The 15,106-nt window shown below is 49.7% G+C and overlaps 1 protein-coding gene across 1 annotated transcript in view; it reads left to right on the top strand.

Moving 5' to 3' along the window:
- Positions 1-4,841: 4,841 nt before the first annotated feature.
- The window catches only part of NOS2 (nitric oxide synthase 2), a 36,421-nt gene continuing 26,156 nt past the window's right edge, over positions 4,842-15,106 (top strand). Inside the window, exons 1-4 of the mRNA XM_055335012.1 lie at positions 4,842-4,951; positions 10,881-10,965; positions 11,717-11,839; positions 13,333-13,481. Coding sequence (XP_055190987.1) covers positions 4,842-4,951; positions 10,881-10,965; positions 11,717-11,839; positions 13,333-13,481 — 467 coding nt within the window. The remainder of the gene's footprint in view (positions 4,952-10,880; positions 10,966-11,716; positions 11,840-13,332; positions 13,482-15,106) is intronic.

Below are 15,106 nucleotides of genomic sequence, written 5' to 3'. Positions count from 1 at the left end.
GATCCATGGTTCTTGAGACAGTGGGCCACCCCTTTGAGCCTCGATACCCCACCTGTAAAATGGGAACAATGACACTTGGATTGCAGAGTTGTCACCAGGTCAGGTAAAGCACTGTGCACATAGCACACAGATCCTCCATGCAAGCAATGTTCAACCACCTACTGTATACCACAGAAATTCAGAGATAAGCGTGACAGAGTCTTCCTGTCCTTGTGGAACTTGCGGTACAGAGAAGGGCGGCCTTCCTTCCCTTATTATTATGCATATTCTGGAAGTGAGGAGGACTAGGGCTGTGTTTTTGGGATCATGGCTTCACCCACCATCATGCTGAGCCCTACCTAAAGGCAGCCCATAAACACATGGCATAGGAGGAACCTGCCTTTGGAGTCTGACCATTCTGGGTTCAAATCCTAGCTCTGCCTCGTACTTCATGGCTAACTCAGGCAGGTCATTTTCCCTATTAAACTGTAGATTCCTCCTCTTTGAGTAGCTCCCTTGAAGATCTGTTGACAGGACTCCATGGGGGCTTCTGTGAAGCAGGGGCATGGGACAGGGACTCCTCTGTCTCTTCCTGGGAGCTCCTGCACCTGCCTCATATTGTACAGAGCCAGCCTCAGTTTCCCACTCGCTACTATTTGCTCCCCTTGCCCCTGGGGTGTGCTTACATGCAGCCAAATGGGCAGCAGGTACATGCACATGGGCACACAAGGTGAGGAGTCATCTGGACTCAGCAAGACCTTGATCTCAGATCTACGACAAGCCTCAGCTCTGCCTTTTATGAGCTGAGTGACGTTGGGCTGGTTGCTCAATGTTTCTGGACTTCAGTTTCTTTACTTGTCAAATTGGCAAAATAATAGTACCTTCTTCCCAGAGGGCTGCTGGAGCTCTTGACTAAGATAATGAGTGGAAGGGACACCTGGATGACTCAGTGGTTGAGTGTCTCCCTTCCTCTCAGGTCGTGATCCCTGGGTTCAAAGATCAAATCCTGCATCAGGCTCCCCGGAGGAGCTTGCTTCTCCCTCTGCCTGTGTCTCTGCCTCTCTCTCTCTCTCTCTCTCTCTCTCTCTGTGTCTCTCAGGAATAAATAAAATCTTTAAAAACAAAAAACAGGCAGTGGGGTGTGGAGCAGGAGCCTTGCTCCCCTGGAGCTCTGTCTGTCCTGGTTCTGCCCTTTGCAGGGGCTGATAGTTGCAGGAAGTACAGAGGGGGACTCCAGCCTGTGAGCTGGGTCTGCCAGGTTTTAGCCTCAGCACTGCCTATGTGATCCTGGACAAGTCATTTGACTTCACTGAGCCTCAGTTTCCCCATCTATAAAATGGGGCTAGTAGCTTTTTTAAAAAAAGATTTTATTAAGGTGGGAGGAATCGAAGGCAGCAAAGAGCATACAGGCGGCTGGGCAGGTATAAGCACCACACTCTTCAGGGGGTCACGAAAAGGGGGGCCTTTGCACAGGTCAGTTGACAATAAGACAACGAGGACACAGAGACACTCTCAGGAACTGCATTTGGGAGGGGTCCTCTTTGTCAGGGATGAGAGCATCTGAGATGGAGTCAGGGCTCCACCCTCAAGAGAAAGGCAAGGCACATATGTACTGGGGCTTCCTGGCCCATCCATCCAATGCCCAACTGTCACATGTTTGACAGGCCAAATAACTGAATAACTGCATCTTCTGAAGCAAAACCAATCAGCTGCTCTGACACCAGCTAGATGCAATTCTAGAGGATTCCATGAATCCTCTAGCAAATAATAGTACCCATCTCATAAGATCGCTGGAGGAGTTAAAGGAATTAATACATGTGTTTGCCGCAAAAATAGCCAGAATATGTTGAAAGCAGTTAGAAGGAACAGGGGTTAGAGTGAGGCAAACTCCTAACCATCCCTCAAAACCCTGTCCTGGTGTCCTCTCCCCTGTGAACCTTATCTGAACAATGTAGATTCGGCTACTTCAACCATACCATCCCTCTATCATTGCAGGCATCACTCTGTACCAGAATTATCCAACATTCTTTTCTGGAAGCTTTGCACTCCCTGAGCCCAAGGACTCACGGTCTTTCCTCAAGCAGATTGGTTTCCCTGAACTGAACTGGCTAAAGGCCAAAAGAGGATGGCCTTGCTATGCTGAAACTCATTGCAGCCTACTCCTATTTTCATTCATTCATTCATTCATTCATTCATTCAACAAAGATCTTTGAGCTTCTCTTCGTGTCTTTTTTGTGGCTCAGTTTACCTTACACGAATTCGATCCATCTTAACAATGCGTTTAATTTGAGGTGGCCAGGAAGGAGATGGATGGATGGCGACAGTGATGTGATAGGATGGTGAGGTCACAGTGGAATAATTCACACCATACAGGAATACTGTATATGAAGTACTATAATAAATTCCATAATAAATGGAATTATAAGGAATGATAATTTTCCATAAAATAAGTTATAAAAGAATTTCTGTCATAAAACAGGAATATTTCCCCTGTAGAAAATAATTCTACCTGCCATCCTACCATAGCTTACTTAGAGCTGAAGGGTGAGACATCGGTGACACCAACATCTGAGAGGTATCTGTGTGCCAGTGGCTTTCCTTCCCTTGCTCAAACCACAAGCTGAATATTTCAGTGACCTGTTTGGAATACTGGCGTCACCCAGCATCACTGGACTTCTGTAGCCTGGGCATTTTCCAGTATGTTCCATGCTGTCAATACTCCCCAGCTTCCTGGATTCCTGCCACAAACTGGAAAACTAAGAGTTTGGACAGGAATTAGCCAGAGAGCTCCCTGCTGAGGGAAAAAAGTACCTAGATGCTAAGAGCCAAGGCAGTCAGGCTCTGCAATGACTTTTTGATACCCCTGCCCCCTCTGATGAGCCGCCACCACAGACTTGGGATCAGGAAGCAGTGGGTCTACTGAGGATGCACCACACAGAGTGATGTAACAGCAAGGTCAGGTCACCCATAGGCCAGGAGCCCCAGGCCAGAAGTCCCAGTCATAAATTAGCAAACTGTACACCCAGCCCGGGACACTCCCTTTGGAAAAATAAAAAGAGACCTTTATGCAAAAACGGCTCCCTGGAATGATGTGGGGTGGGTATAAATACCTCTTTAGCAGCCTGTGTGCTCATGACTTTGCAGTAGATTGAGTCTGAGACTCTCTGACCCCAGAGAACTCAGCGTTGCTGGTCTGAGACCTCTCAGCCACCCCTGGTGAGAGGACAGGGAAGTTAGAGGTGGTTCTGAAGGCCTAGAGATACAGGTATCCTCCTGTGTGCTTGTCCATCCTCTTCAAGAGGCAGTGCGGCCAGTTGCGAGGTAAGTTTTTCTTTTATTTATGGGTAAGCTACTGCTTTTTCCTATTTGGGGAGGCCCAGGCAATTCTGGGAGGTCCAGATTCCCTATTTGTAATTGGACAATTGGAAGGCCCAATTCCTTATTTGGGAATTTTTGGCCTACCAAGAAGTTTATCTCTGGTGGCAAATCTAAGAAATAAATGCCCACGTGAAGTTCGGCCACTTAAAAAGAGCATCTTGCTCAGATTTTTTTTCCTTCAGGATTTGCTACATTTCAAGGAAAACTCTGTTGGAAAATTCAGATTGGAGAGCGGGGAGGAGCCCACTAAGAATTTTTTACCCAGATTATCTTGTCCAGTCCTTATAATGGGCACCTCTACCCTGGCAAACAAATTCTGTTAAGATGAATATTATTAAGCCCATTTCACAGATGAAGAAATGAGTCTCAGATAAATAAGTTGGTCCAGGTCATATAACTAGTAGAGCCAGGACTTGAACCTTAGAGGTTTGGCGGCTTCTTCCAAGGGCCACATCACACACTGCCTCCCAGTGCAGTTTTGCCATTGAGAAGGCATGGTGGGCACAAGCCCAGACTAGACCTGGCCTCCACTTTGGTCAGTGTCCCTTTTTCATTTTTTTGTTTTTGTTTTTTTTTTTTTCTTAAAGAAGGTGATCTCAAATGTTGAGAGTTGAGTGTATTCTTTTCACAAACAATTCCACAAACAATTTCACAATTATCCATCCCTCCCACTCCACGCTCTGTAATAAAAAGGGAGCAGGCGGGAGAGTTGACAACAGTTGTAGTCTTAAAAGAAAGGCAGCTACAACTTGAGTGCTCTCTCCAATGACAGGCATAACATGACAGTTGCTAATTAGCCTGCTGGGAAGACCTTGCAGAACCAGGCAAAGGCACCCCATTTTTAACAGAAGTGGGCTCCTCCCCACCTTGCCTGGGTCAGAGGGCCAGCAACTCCCATTAAGAAGGCTCACAGGGTATTTGCTTTGTCCTCGTTGAGCAACGGGTTTGGTGTTTTTCCTTTAGATCGTTATGTCAAATTAGAATCTTTGACAAAAGATTTTTTGTCAAATTAGAATCTATGTCCATGGAACCCCAAATCCAACCTCAAAATAAGAACAGAAATTGCAAGCACAGATGAAGTGGGTGTTTAAGACTGTTTATGTCAAAAAAAAAAAAAGACTGTTTATGTCAGCTTTTGTACTGATTCTATAGTAACCTAGCCATATTGAGAAGGGCCAGTTCTGCAAACTCTTCCTAACCTTTTTATTTAAAAAAAAAAAAAGATTTTATTTATTTATTCATGAGAGACACAGAGAGAGGGAGAGACATAGGCAGAGGGAGAAGCAGGCTTCTTGCAGGGAGCCTGATGAGGAATTCGATCCCAGGACCCTGGGATCATGACTTGAGCCAAAGGCAGATACTCAACCACCGAGCCACCCAGGTGCCCCTCTTCCTAACATTCTGACCTTCTCTTTTGTCAGCCCATAGTGAAGAATCTCTGAGTTTAAATCCAAATAAGCCAACTGCTTTGCAAAACCATAGAGATGGCCTGTCCCTGGCAGTTTCTGTTCAAGGCCAGATCCTACCAGTACAACTTGACCGAGGAAACAGACATTAACAACAACGTGGGGAAAGCCAGCCAGGCCCCCTCCAGGTAAGCTTTTGCCTGCTGCCACTTGCTGCTTGTGTCCCCTGGGCTCCCACGTTCTGCTTTGTGCTGCCAACTCAGAATTCCTCTCCGTGCATCTGGCTTCTTACTGGAGATCTGTTCTCACCAGTTGTTTCTTGGATATCTCTGTTGGAATTTAGTACAGCTATTCTTTTTTAGTGGACACCTCGTTGCACCTGACCCCATGTGAAAAAGGAAGGGACATGGCACAGTCCTGTCCCTCAAGGATTCTGGAATCTCTGGGGGAAGAATATAGGAGAGGAATATGGAATACCTGACTTGAGAGTGGGAGGCAGTGGAGCCCAATGGTTAGAACCAGGGCGGCATCCTGGCTGATGTTTGTTCTAATTCACTGTTGCATACGCCTCACAAATTGCTGGATATTTTGAATATTGATCTGGTACAGAGTTCCAGGACGTTAGACAGATGGTATCCAAGCTTTGTGCTGGGCTGCACTTGCTGGTCCTGTGCTGTCTCTCACCAGCTGTGTGACCTAGGGCAAGTTAACCTCTCTGATACTCACACATAGTATGAGGACACCAATAGTATGAGGACACCCATAGTATGAGGACACTTCATAGCTTGTTGAGGATGAAACAAGAGTGTGCATAGAAAGCACTCAGCAGAGTGCTCGCACAGAGCATAACTCCATTAATGTTAGGGTCTCTTATCATTTACCGGGCACCCTGAGTTACTGAGTAACTCTGTGCCAGGGTTATACAGGGCACTTCACATGCATTGCACCTCAACTGATTCCCACAGCGGCTCTGTGAAGTGTGAGTTATTCTCTCATTTTACAGATGAGGAAATGGAAGCTCTAAGAGGAGAGTGACTTCCCCGGAGTCACATGACTGATGGTCATTGATCCCCAACCACACTCCCACTCCACCCCCAGTCAGTGTGCAATAACATGATCCTATAAATCAGAACAAAGCCCTAGTCTGCACGGCGCTGCCCCCTCGTCTCACAGCCCAGAGCCACTTTCGCATGGACTCTGGTGGGCAGCACGGCAACCCAGAGCGCACCCACCAGAGGCCGCAGAAAAACATCAAGGTTAAAAGCACGGACTTGGAGATAAGCAGGTGGCTTTGCCACTTACTAGCCCTGTGACCTTTGGCAAGTCCCCTAGCACCGGAGCCTCAGTTTCCTCATCTGCAAGAAGGGGTTAGGAAGGCCTATTTCCTGAGGTCATGGTAAGAATGAAATGAGTTCTTTTTTTTTTTTTTTAAGATTTCATTTATTTATTCATGAGAGACAGAGAGAGAGAGAGAGAGAGAGAGAGAGAGAGAGGCAGAGACACAGGCAGAGGGAGAAGCAGGCTCCATGCAGGGAGCCTGAGGTGGGACCGGATCCCGGGTCTCCAGGATCACACCCTGAGCCAAAGGCAGGCACCAAACCGCTGAGCCACCCAAGGGTCCCGTGAAATGAGTTTTTGCAAGCAACAAATAGCCCCATGCCTGGCAGAGAGAAAATGCTTGGTAAATGGCATCTCATCTAAGATGAGGCAGAGCAATGTTAGGCGAGGTCCCCTTGAAGGGCTTCTGAGAAGTGAGGTGGGTTCGGTGGACTTGAAGAGAGGGTAGAATGTGGGGAGGGGGTGAAGACAAGTAGCAAAGGCATTCCAGGAAGGGGGCGAGGAGGGGGGCAAAGATTCACAGACAGAAGCAAGCATGACTGTGCTTGCGGGCTGCCACAGAAGAGGTGAGGCAGGGAGCCACCGCAGATTCTGGAACGAGACAGGTGTGGCTGGAAATAGAGGTGAGCGTGCTGGAAACCAGGCAGGCTGAGCTGTGGTGGCCTAGAGACCGGGAGATGAGAACGCAGGCTTGGACAGCCTCTAGGTATCTTCCTGGCATTTCAGACTCAAAAATGCGGACTGATAGCTTTATTACTCCTCTCAGGATCTCAAAAAGTTCACCCTTCTCTTCACTGCTTGGCAGCAGCCCCTCACACTGCTCTGACCTCTTACTCCAACTTGACTTCTAGTAAGCCACGCTCCTGCTCTAGAGTCTGCAGTGGCTCCCCATGGCCTGTCACCACACCGAGGCTTGACTATGGCATTCTGTGTGACCAGCTCTCCCAGGCGGGGTGCCTATCCTACCGCCCAGTTCCCCAGTCCCCATACTCAGCACATTCCTCCCTCTACTCCTCCAGACCCACTCTATTCCCCAACCCCCCCCGCCCCCATCTTTCAAGATCATCCTGAATCCTTCTCCTCTCTAGCCCCCGCTGTGTGGCCTAAAGCCTTTAGCCCTGAATCCCACACTTCTAATAGCACTGACAGTTATTCCCGACTTGGGGCTTTGGACCATTCAGAAACTCAGCTGTAAGTTGACTGGAGGCAAACCAGCTGACTCCGTGCCTCCTGCGAGGACTAGCCCCCTCAGCACCAGCAGCCCGCCCTGTCTCCCATGACACGTCACCCCCAGCCCTGTGCTTCCTTTGGCTTCTTTGCTAGACTCACAGAACACGCCCGGAGAGAGCAGGTCTTGGGGCAGCCGTATGGGACGAGAGGGCTGGAGCTGTGGCCTGGGGCAAGATCCTTAGCCTCTCAGGGGAGCCCCCAGCTTCCTTCTCAAGAGAGAGAGAAAACCATACAAAGCTGCCTTTTTGCCTGGATTCAGTAAGGGACAGATGAAATAACAGGAAAGTGCTTTCTCAACTAGAAGCGCCCTGCAGTGGGAGTCATTACGAAAACCTTTGGTTCTTTGCGGGGAATGAACAGGCCCGCGGGCGGCCGTGCAGGCCCCTGCTCAGGGCCCGGGGGGCGCCGGGGAGCGCCGGGGAGCGCCGGGGAGCGCCGGGGCCGCCCCAGAGGCTGACTGCGCCGCGGCCGCCGGGGTGTGGAGGGCCCGGGCGCGGGACGCGGCGGGGCCGGGCTGGGCGGCGGGCGCAGGGCGGAGCCGGGGGTGGGCTGCTCCGGGCTCGCTCCGCCCCGGGGCGGGGGCTGCGGGGCCGCGCGGCGCTAAATGGGCCGGGCCGGGCCGCGGCGGGCGGGGCGCCCTGGGAGCTGCGCCCGCGGCCGGGCCATGCGCGAGGGGCTGGGCGCTGCGTGCGAGGCCGCCCGGCCCCGGCTCTGCCGCCTCCTCCGCAGGATCCTGCGGCCGCAGCCCGCCTGCAGGCCCCCGCGAGCCAGGTACCCCCGCCGGGCCGGGTCCGCCCTGGGAGGGGGGCGGGCGGCTCCGCACCCGGGCCTTGGCGCCGACCCGCTGCGGGCCTCGGTTTTGCGTGAAAGTAGGAGGCTGTAGAGTGCTCGCTCCGTCGGATTGCGGTGAGGGTTTGCCTCCCTGCCATGCTTCCCTCCTTTAGAACGCAGAAGAGGTTGCAGGGCAGTAGCCACAGACGATCCACAGAAGCCCCGCGTGCACCCTTGAGAGGCGTCTATGCGGGCAGCACCAGGAATGGTGGATGTTTCAACATGGGGGCTGTGCACACTTTAGGACTGATAGGATTAAGAGAGCAAAGAGGGTCTTGTTTTACAAGTTAGACCCATTTCCCAGAGCGCTCCACCCACCCACCCCGTGTTTGCAGCGGCGGGCGGTGGTGGGGAGTGGGAACTGCCAGGGAAGTCAGGACCCCCGTTACCCCAAACAAGCCACGGACCGCAGCTCCCTCCTCAGTAACCCCGGGGCTATGGATAGTTACGGGGTCTAAGCACTACACTCCAGCGCTCCTTCTGATGGCAGCTTCTTAAGGGTCTGCTGCTCCCATGAAGGACCAGACAGGACTGGGCATAGCTGTGGGTTAGCCAAATTGCAGGAGAGTCTGGACAGACTGTGCAATAATTGGGCGACAAGTATCCAGAACCTTAGTATGCTCACCTGGCTTCTGGCTACCCAGTCTCCCAGCAGCCAGCCCAGAGAAATTAGCTACCTGGGGGAGGCCGGGGACCATGCATAGCTTTGTTTATTGGTTTTTCAAATGAAAAAAAAAAAAAAACCCTAATTATGAAGAGTGCATGGTCATAGTGAAAGTTGAAAAATGCAGAAACCTATAAAGGAAAATTCACATCTCCTATGCTGTCATCACATCACGCTAGCCACTGTTAGTATTTACTGGCATTTTCTATGCTTGACACACACACACACACACACACACACACACACAGCATGGACCGTATACAGTAACAGTTTGAGGCATTATTGATGATAGTGGAGAAACTGATACAACATAAATGTGCAGCCATAGGCAGTGGGGTCAGACTGACTATGGACCCCCTAGATAGTGGATTTTCAGGTAGTTTTTTAATATTTGGGGGCAGTAGTTATGTAAAGTATACAAAAACGGTGTTTCTCCATCTAAATGTTACTGTGGACCAGTAGGCTTCTCCATTTCTCCAGTCCTGTGGCCACAGGCAAGTGAAAGGAAGCAAGAACCAGCAGGATGGAGGTGGGGGTAAGGTAAGGAATGATGGCAAAAGATCCAGAAGAGCGGTAAGGCATTGCCTCACTGAGGACTTCAGCCTCAAAACAACTTCCATTTTAAGAAGCCCCGTGATGAATTGCTCAGGTGGCTTACCTGCTCTGACTCAACAGATTTTGAGCTCTTTCCTGGTGGGGCCTCCAGTCTGACCCAGAGAGGTGATGGTAGGGTTTGAGTCACTCCATTCAGATAGAAGTTGTGTTCTGATACATACTTAGGTTCTCTTAAAGAGACACTATCTCTTTGTAGTTATTATCATGTAATGCTACTATATAATGTGTGTAGTTAATTATATAATGTTAATTTAAATATACAGTCATATTTTTTCCACTAATTAAAGTAATACATACTCATTCTTCACATTCCAACACATTCCAAATATGTATAAAGTAGAAAATGAGAGACCTTTATGATATTTTCTGACTTCTTTCCCCTTGGATGTGTACACACATGCGTGTCCACCCCAGAAATACCCAGAAGAGCACGGACCACGGACCACAGCAAGGTTTCATACTGAAGTACTCCTATAGTGTGATTCACCCTAGGAGGAGGCATGTGGGGGGTGGTGCTATTAGGGGGTGCTCATGTGTAAGGAGCCTAGAAAGGTCACATGCTTGCTGTTTTCTGTAGCATCTGCTGGGAGAACAAATCTGGAATCCCAAATCAGAGGGAGTGGTTCCTAAGTGATTTCAGACTACTGGGCTTTTTCACCTTCAAAGGACAGGCAAAGTTTTTTACATCTGTCATTTTGAAATAAACATAAGCAACATATCTTTTAAAAGAGTTCTTGACTTCCAGATATCCTTACTGAGATATTTCGGGGATGACCTGACAGCTCAGATTTGCTTTGAAATGATGGCAAATGCTGGGAGAGTAGAGTTGAAATAAAACTGGCCCTGGGTTGATACTTGTTGAGTGGAGTTGAATCTGGGTGAAGGGCCTGTGGAGATTTATTATACTATTTTTTCTACTTGTGTACACTTAACATTTACCATAAATAATAAAAAAATTAGAATAAGTAAATAAACCAATATAAGTCAAGGACTTTAAATAAAAAAGCCTAAGTCCCCCCCAAACAAGTGGATAGTGGGCCCTGCTGCTGTCCTGGAGTGGGGGGATTAAAGGAGCCATTTTCTCTGTATTTAGTCTCATCTCATATTTGTAGTTGACTTTTTTTGGGGGGGGCATCTTCCTAGAGCTTCCATGGGTCACCATTTGGGCAGCTAACTTTGTCTTAGCTCTCCCTTTTGTAGGGGGAAGGCAAGAGAAGAGGAGGAGGAGGAGGGAGGGTGATGATGGTGGGGAGATTGGGTCTGGTGGGCTGCCTCCCCCACCACATACACACATACTTCTGGTGTGGCAACTGTGAAATTCACTCCTACCCTCTGAACCTCGGTTCCCTCATCCATCAAATGAGGGTTGGCAAGGGGGACTCCAAGATCCCTCTCTGCCCTTAGGTACTCTATCTCATGATGGCTGTTTCCTTTCGCAGTCTAGTGACACAGGATGACCCCAAGTGTCACAGCCTCAGCAAGCACCAGGATGAGTCCCCCCAGTCCCTCACAGGGACGGTAAAGGTCAGTGAGTCACAAGGGTGTGGGAAGCCCCTTTCTTCCTTGCCCAGGCAGATGCAGGCTGAGCAGCCTAGTGGAGGCTGAGGCCTGGGCAATGAGTGGGGATCCTCAGGGGTACAGGTAGTGAGGAAGGGCCTTGGGAGAGTGGGATGATCCCTGGTAAGCAGGAGTGGTGGATTCTATGGTGCTATGGTCCCTGGATGGCTTGCCTGTGCAGGCTACAGGCACAGATGCAAGGCGGACATTCATGGATCCCGGGGGGGGGCACCCCAACACAATCCCAGACTCAGCAGCTGAACCCCAGTTCCAGCTCCCAGCTTCTAGCCCAAAGGTCCCATCTTTCCTAAGAGCTTTGGATCCCAGCATTCCGGAGAGGTGGGCAGAGAAATGGGTGGGAGGTGGGAGAGAATATGGATTCCATGTTCTTAAATAACTCCAGGGAAGTCCTGATTTCTGCTCTCTGCAGTACTGGCTGTGACAAGAGCCACTCTTGCATCTAACCTCAGTCCCTCCTGTTGCAATTTCACTGAGGGAACATTTGGCAGGGTCTTAGGTGAGGAGAGAAGCCTGGCCCGTGGCCCAGGCACCTGGGGCTCTTAGCAGGCACTGGCCCAGGTGGCCAGGCTGCTGGGAAAGGAGGAGGGGGACACAGACCGACATCCTGACCTGGGTCCCCTCATAGTCCCCCACCCCAAGCCAAAGTGGGGTCCTGGGGTAGAGGCATTTGTAAATCCTTGATGTTTCCCTCTCTTAGACGTCTCCAGAATCCACAATCAAGCCAGCTGCGCCCCCACTGGCCTGCCCACGGCATGTGAGGATCAAAAACTGGGGCAATGGGATGACCTTCCAAGACACACTTCACCACAAGGCCAAAGGGGTGAGAAGGCTGGAGCTCAGGGAGAACCACCTTCGTCCCAAGCTGGTGGAGCCACTAGGGCCCTTAGTAGATCAAATGGATGCACCCCTGGGCAAGCCAGACAGTTATCTGCTTGGACACAGCGTGGTGGGAACAGGAGCCAGTGGTCCACACAAATGACAGAGGATGGAGACAAAGCCAGCTCCCTGTTAGTTCCCATAATGGGTGTTGGATAATCCAGGAGACAGGATGAATGATTACAGGAAGAAATGCAGTCTTTTTTTACAGAGACAGCATAGTAATGGGGGGAATTTTTTTCCTTTTTCCTTTTCTTTTTAATTTTTTTCTTTTAAATTTACTTATTCATGAGAGACACAGGGAGAGAGGAAGAGAGACAGGCAGAGGGAGATGCAGGCTCCATGCAGGGAGCCTGACGTGGGACTCGATTCCAGGACTCCAGAATCCCACCCTAAGCTGAAGGCAGACGCTTAACCTCTGAGCCACCCAGGCATCCCTCCTTTTCTTTTAATCAGGGAAAGTTTTCTTTTTTTACAATTTTATTTTATTTTTGTTTGAGAGAGAGAGAGATAGAGAGAGAGAACAAGCAGGGTGGGGAGGGGCATGGTGAGAGGGAGAAGCAGACTCGCCACTGAGCAGGAAGCTTGATGCAGGGCTGGATCCCAGGACTTTGAGATCATGACCTGAGTGGAAGGCAGACGCTTAACCGACGCTGAACCATCCAGGTGCCCCTAATCAGGGAGAATTTTCTAAAAGAACTGCCCAAAGCTGGACTGAGCAAATCGGGAGATAGTGAGCTCCTTGCCACTAGAAGAATTCAAATTTGATAGGGAGATGGGAGAGGGGTTCAAGCAGCCAGTGAGTAGTTGGAATAAGAGTCCTTCAAGGCTCCTTCTTCTAAGTGTCTTAATCTAACTATAGAATGCATTCTGATTATAAAATAGAAAGGAAATGAAAATTTCAAGACCGTGAAAACAGAAAGATTTCCCATACCTTCCAGAAATTACCACAATTAACATTTGGATGTACATTCTTCCAGCATTTTTTCTGTGCCATCTTCTAACTTTAGGATTTGTATCCTCTCCATTTGATTCATTTTGGCTAAGTACAAAACTGTGTTCCCACGAGTCACATCAGCCTCTTTAAATGAGAAGGTAGTTGAGATATTCCCCGGGATCGAGCTGTTGACTTTGTCCTGGGTCTGAGTCTGGCCAGGGAGCAGAGCCAGAGAGCCAGAGACTGAGCCCAAGGTGGTGGGAATAACCCCAGCTCACACCCCCTTGGGTCAGCCAGTAGAGGAAAGGAGATGTGGGTGGTGAGAAAGCTTGGTGGGCCCCAAGGAGGAGGTAACACAGGGGTGGAGAGGGGCAGCAGGAAGCTGGAGCAGCTGGAGGAGAAAGAGATGGCTAGGAGAGCTGGCCCGGAAGGAAGACGCCCATCAACATCTTCCTGAGGGTTCCAGGCAGCCCCCTCACCACTTGCCTCTCCCTTCCCAGGATCTCGCTTGCAAGTCCAAGTCTTGTCTGGGAGCCATCATGAACCCCAAAAGTTTGACCAGAGAACCCAGGGACAAGCCAACCCCCCCAGACGAGCTTCTACCTCAAGCCATTGAATTTGTCAACCAGTATTACAGCTCCTTCAAAGAGTAAGTCTCACTTGGACTGGGTCGCTGCCTCCCCGTTTCCCTGAGCTCTCCTGTCTCCAGTCATTTCCCTCTGACCCCAGGCTCTCTCCCTTCCCAGATTCACAGTGGAGCCAGGGCTCAAGCATAGTTTTCCAAGGGAGGAGACCCCAACCCAGCATAGGTTCTCATAATTATAAGAAAAAGAGGCAGAGCAATAGTGGTGAAAAGCGCGGATCAGGAGTATAGCTGTTTGACTTTGAATCCTGGCTGTGCCAGTAACTAGCCCTGTATCCTTAGGAAATCTGTTCATCTCTGCATGTCAACTTCCTCCTCTGTAAAAGTAGGGTGAGAATAGAATCCAGCTCGTAAGATTGTTGTGAGGATTATGTAAGTTCAGAACAAAGTGACCTTGACTGTGAACTGGTGTGCACCCTTTTATTAGGAAATGTTTGAGGCAGGAAGGACTTTCGGGACCACCTGGTCAGACCCTCCTCCACATGAACAGGGAAGCCCAGTCCCAGCTAGAATCCATGCCACGTGTCTTGGAGAGAGCAGGTCATGCTCTTTGCATTGATCTCTGTGCAGTTCTGTATTCCTGGATTCCATAAAATACGTGATTATTAATTTAAGCCCATTTATAACTTTAAAATAAAAATACACAAAGGGATTGTGAGACAGAATGGCTGACAGAGTGGATTTGCTGTTTGATGGGCTGGGAGGGGAGTGTGGCTTTTATGGTGTAGGCCATGCAGCACTCTGCGGCATGAAAGTAATCATAGAAGCATACCTGGGACCCCCATGGTGGAAAGAGTGGTTCCTGGTGATACCACATCCTCTCTACTATGACCCTACAAATATCTGAGCTGGAAGGAGCCTAGCGTCTATGAAAAAGGAGATAAAGATCTTCCACGGCCACTGATTTCAATCCTGGCTGTCATAGAATCACCTGAGGACTTTGTAAAATGCTGATGCTGGGGTGCCTTGGCCAAGGGCCTCAGGATCTCAGGAAGTGTGGAGTGGGAAGACCTCTGTGTTCTCTCCAAAAAGCTCCTCCGGCGATTCTCAGAGAGAACCAGGCTGAGTAACCTGCTGGGGTTTGGCTGCCACATGTGCTGTGTAACTGCAGCCTCTATGGGAGTGCTTCGCCACTAGGAGGTTCAAGGTCTTGGGCTGTGAGCCCTGCCAGTGACCAATGAGCCTTTCAGAGTCTAGGAATTCTCTTGATGGGCCTCCTTGGGCCACCGTATCAACACTGACATTTACTGAGCACTAAGTACATCCCGGGCCGTGTGTAAGTGCTTTATAAGTAATGCTCACCACAACTCTAGGAAATGAGTATCATTGTGATTTTACAGACATTTTACAGATAACTGTAGGAACCCCCCAGTTTATGGGAACTGAAGGCCACAGATGAAATCATTTGCTTGAAGTCAGACGTTTGGGAGTCCTGCAGTGGGATTTGAACCCAGGCAGTTTGGCACCAGAGCCCCTGCTTTTAACCTGTGTTCTAGAAGATTCCAACTTCATTCTGGACCTAGGAGGTCCTGCGGGTGTTTAGAAGGCACTGGGTGGGTGTTAGCCCAGGGAAGCAACTAAGTTGTTCTTGGTAGCTGTTCAAACACAGTTGTTTCTCACAAAGGGAAAGT

This window comes from Nyctereutes procyonoides, unplaced genomic scaffold, assembly GCF_905146905.1.
Source record: "Nyctereutes procyonoides isolate TBG_1078 unplaced genomic scaffold, NYPRO_anot_genome, whole genome shotgun sequence".
Lineage (NCBI taxonomy): Eukaryota > Metazoa > Chordata > Mammalia > Carnivora > Canidae > Nyctereutes > Nyctereutes procyonoides.
Note: the sequence above shows the minus strand (reverse complement) of the source record. Positions and strands in the feature narration are given on the sequence as shown.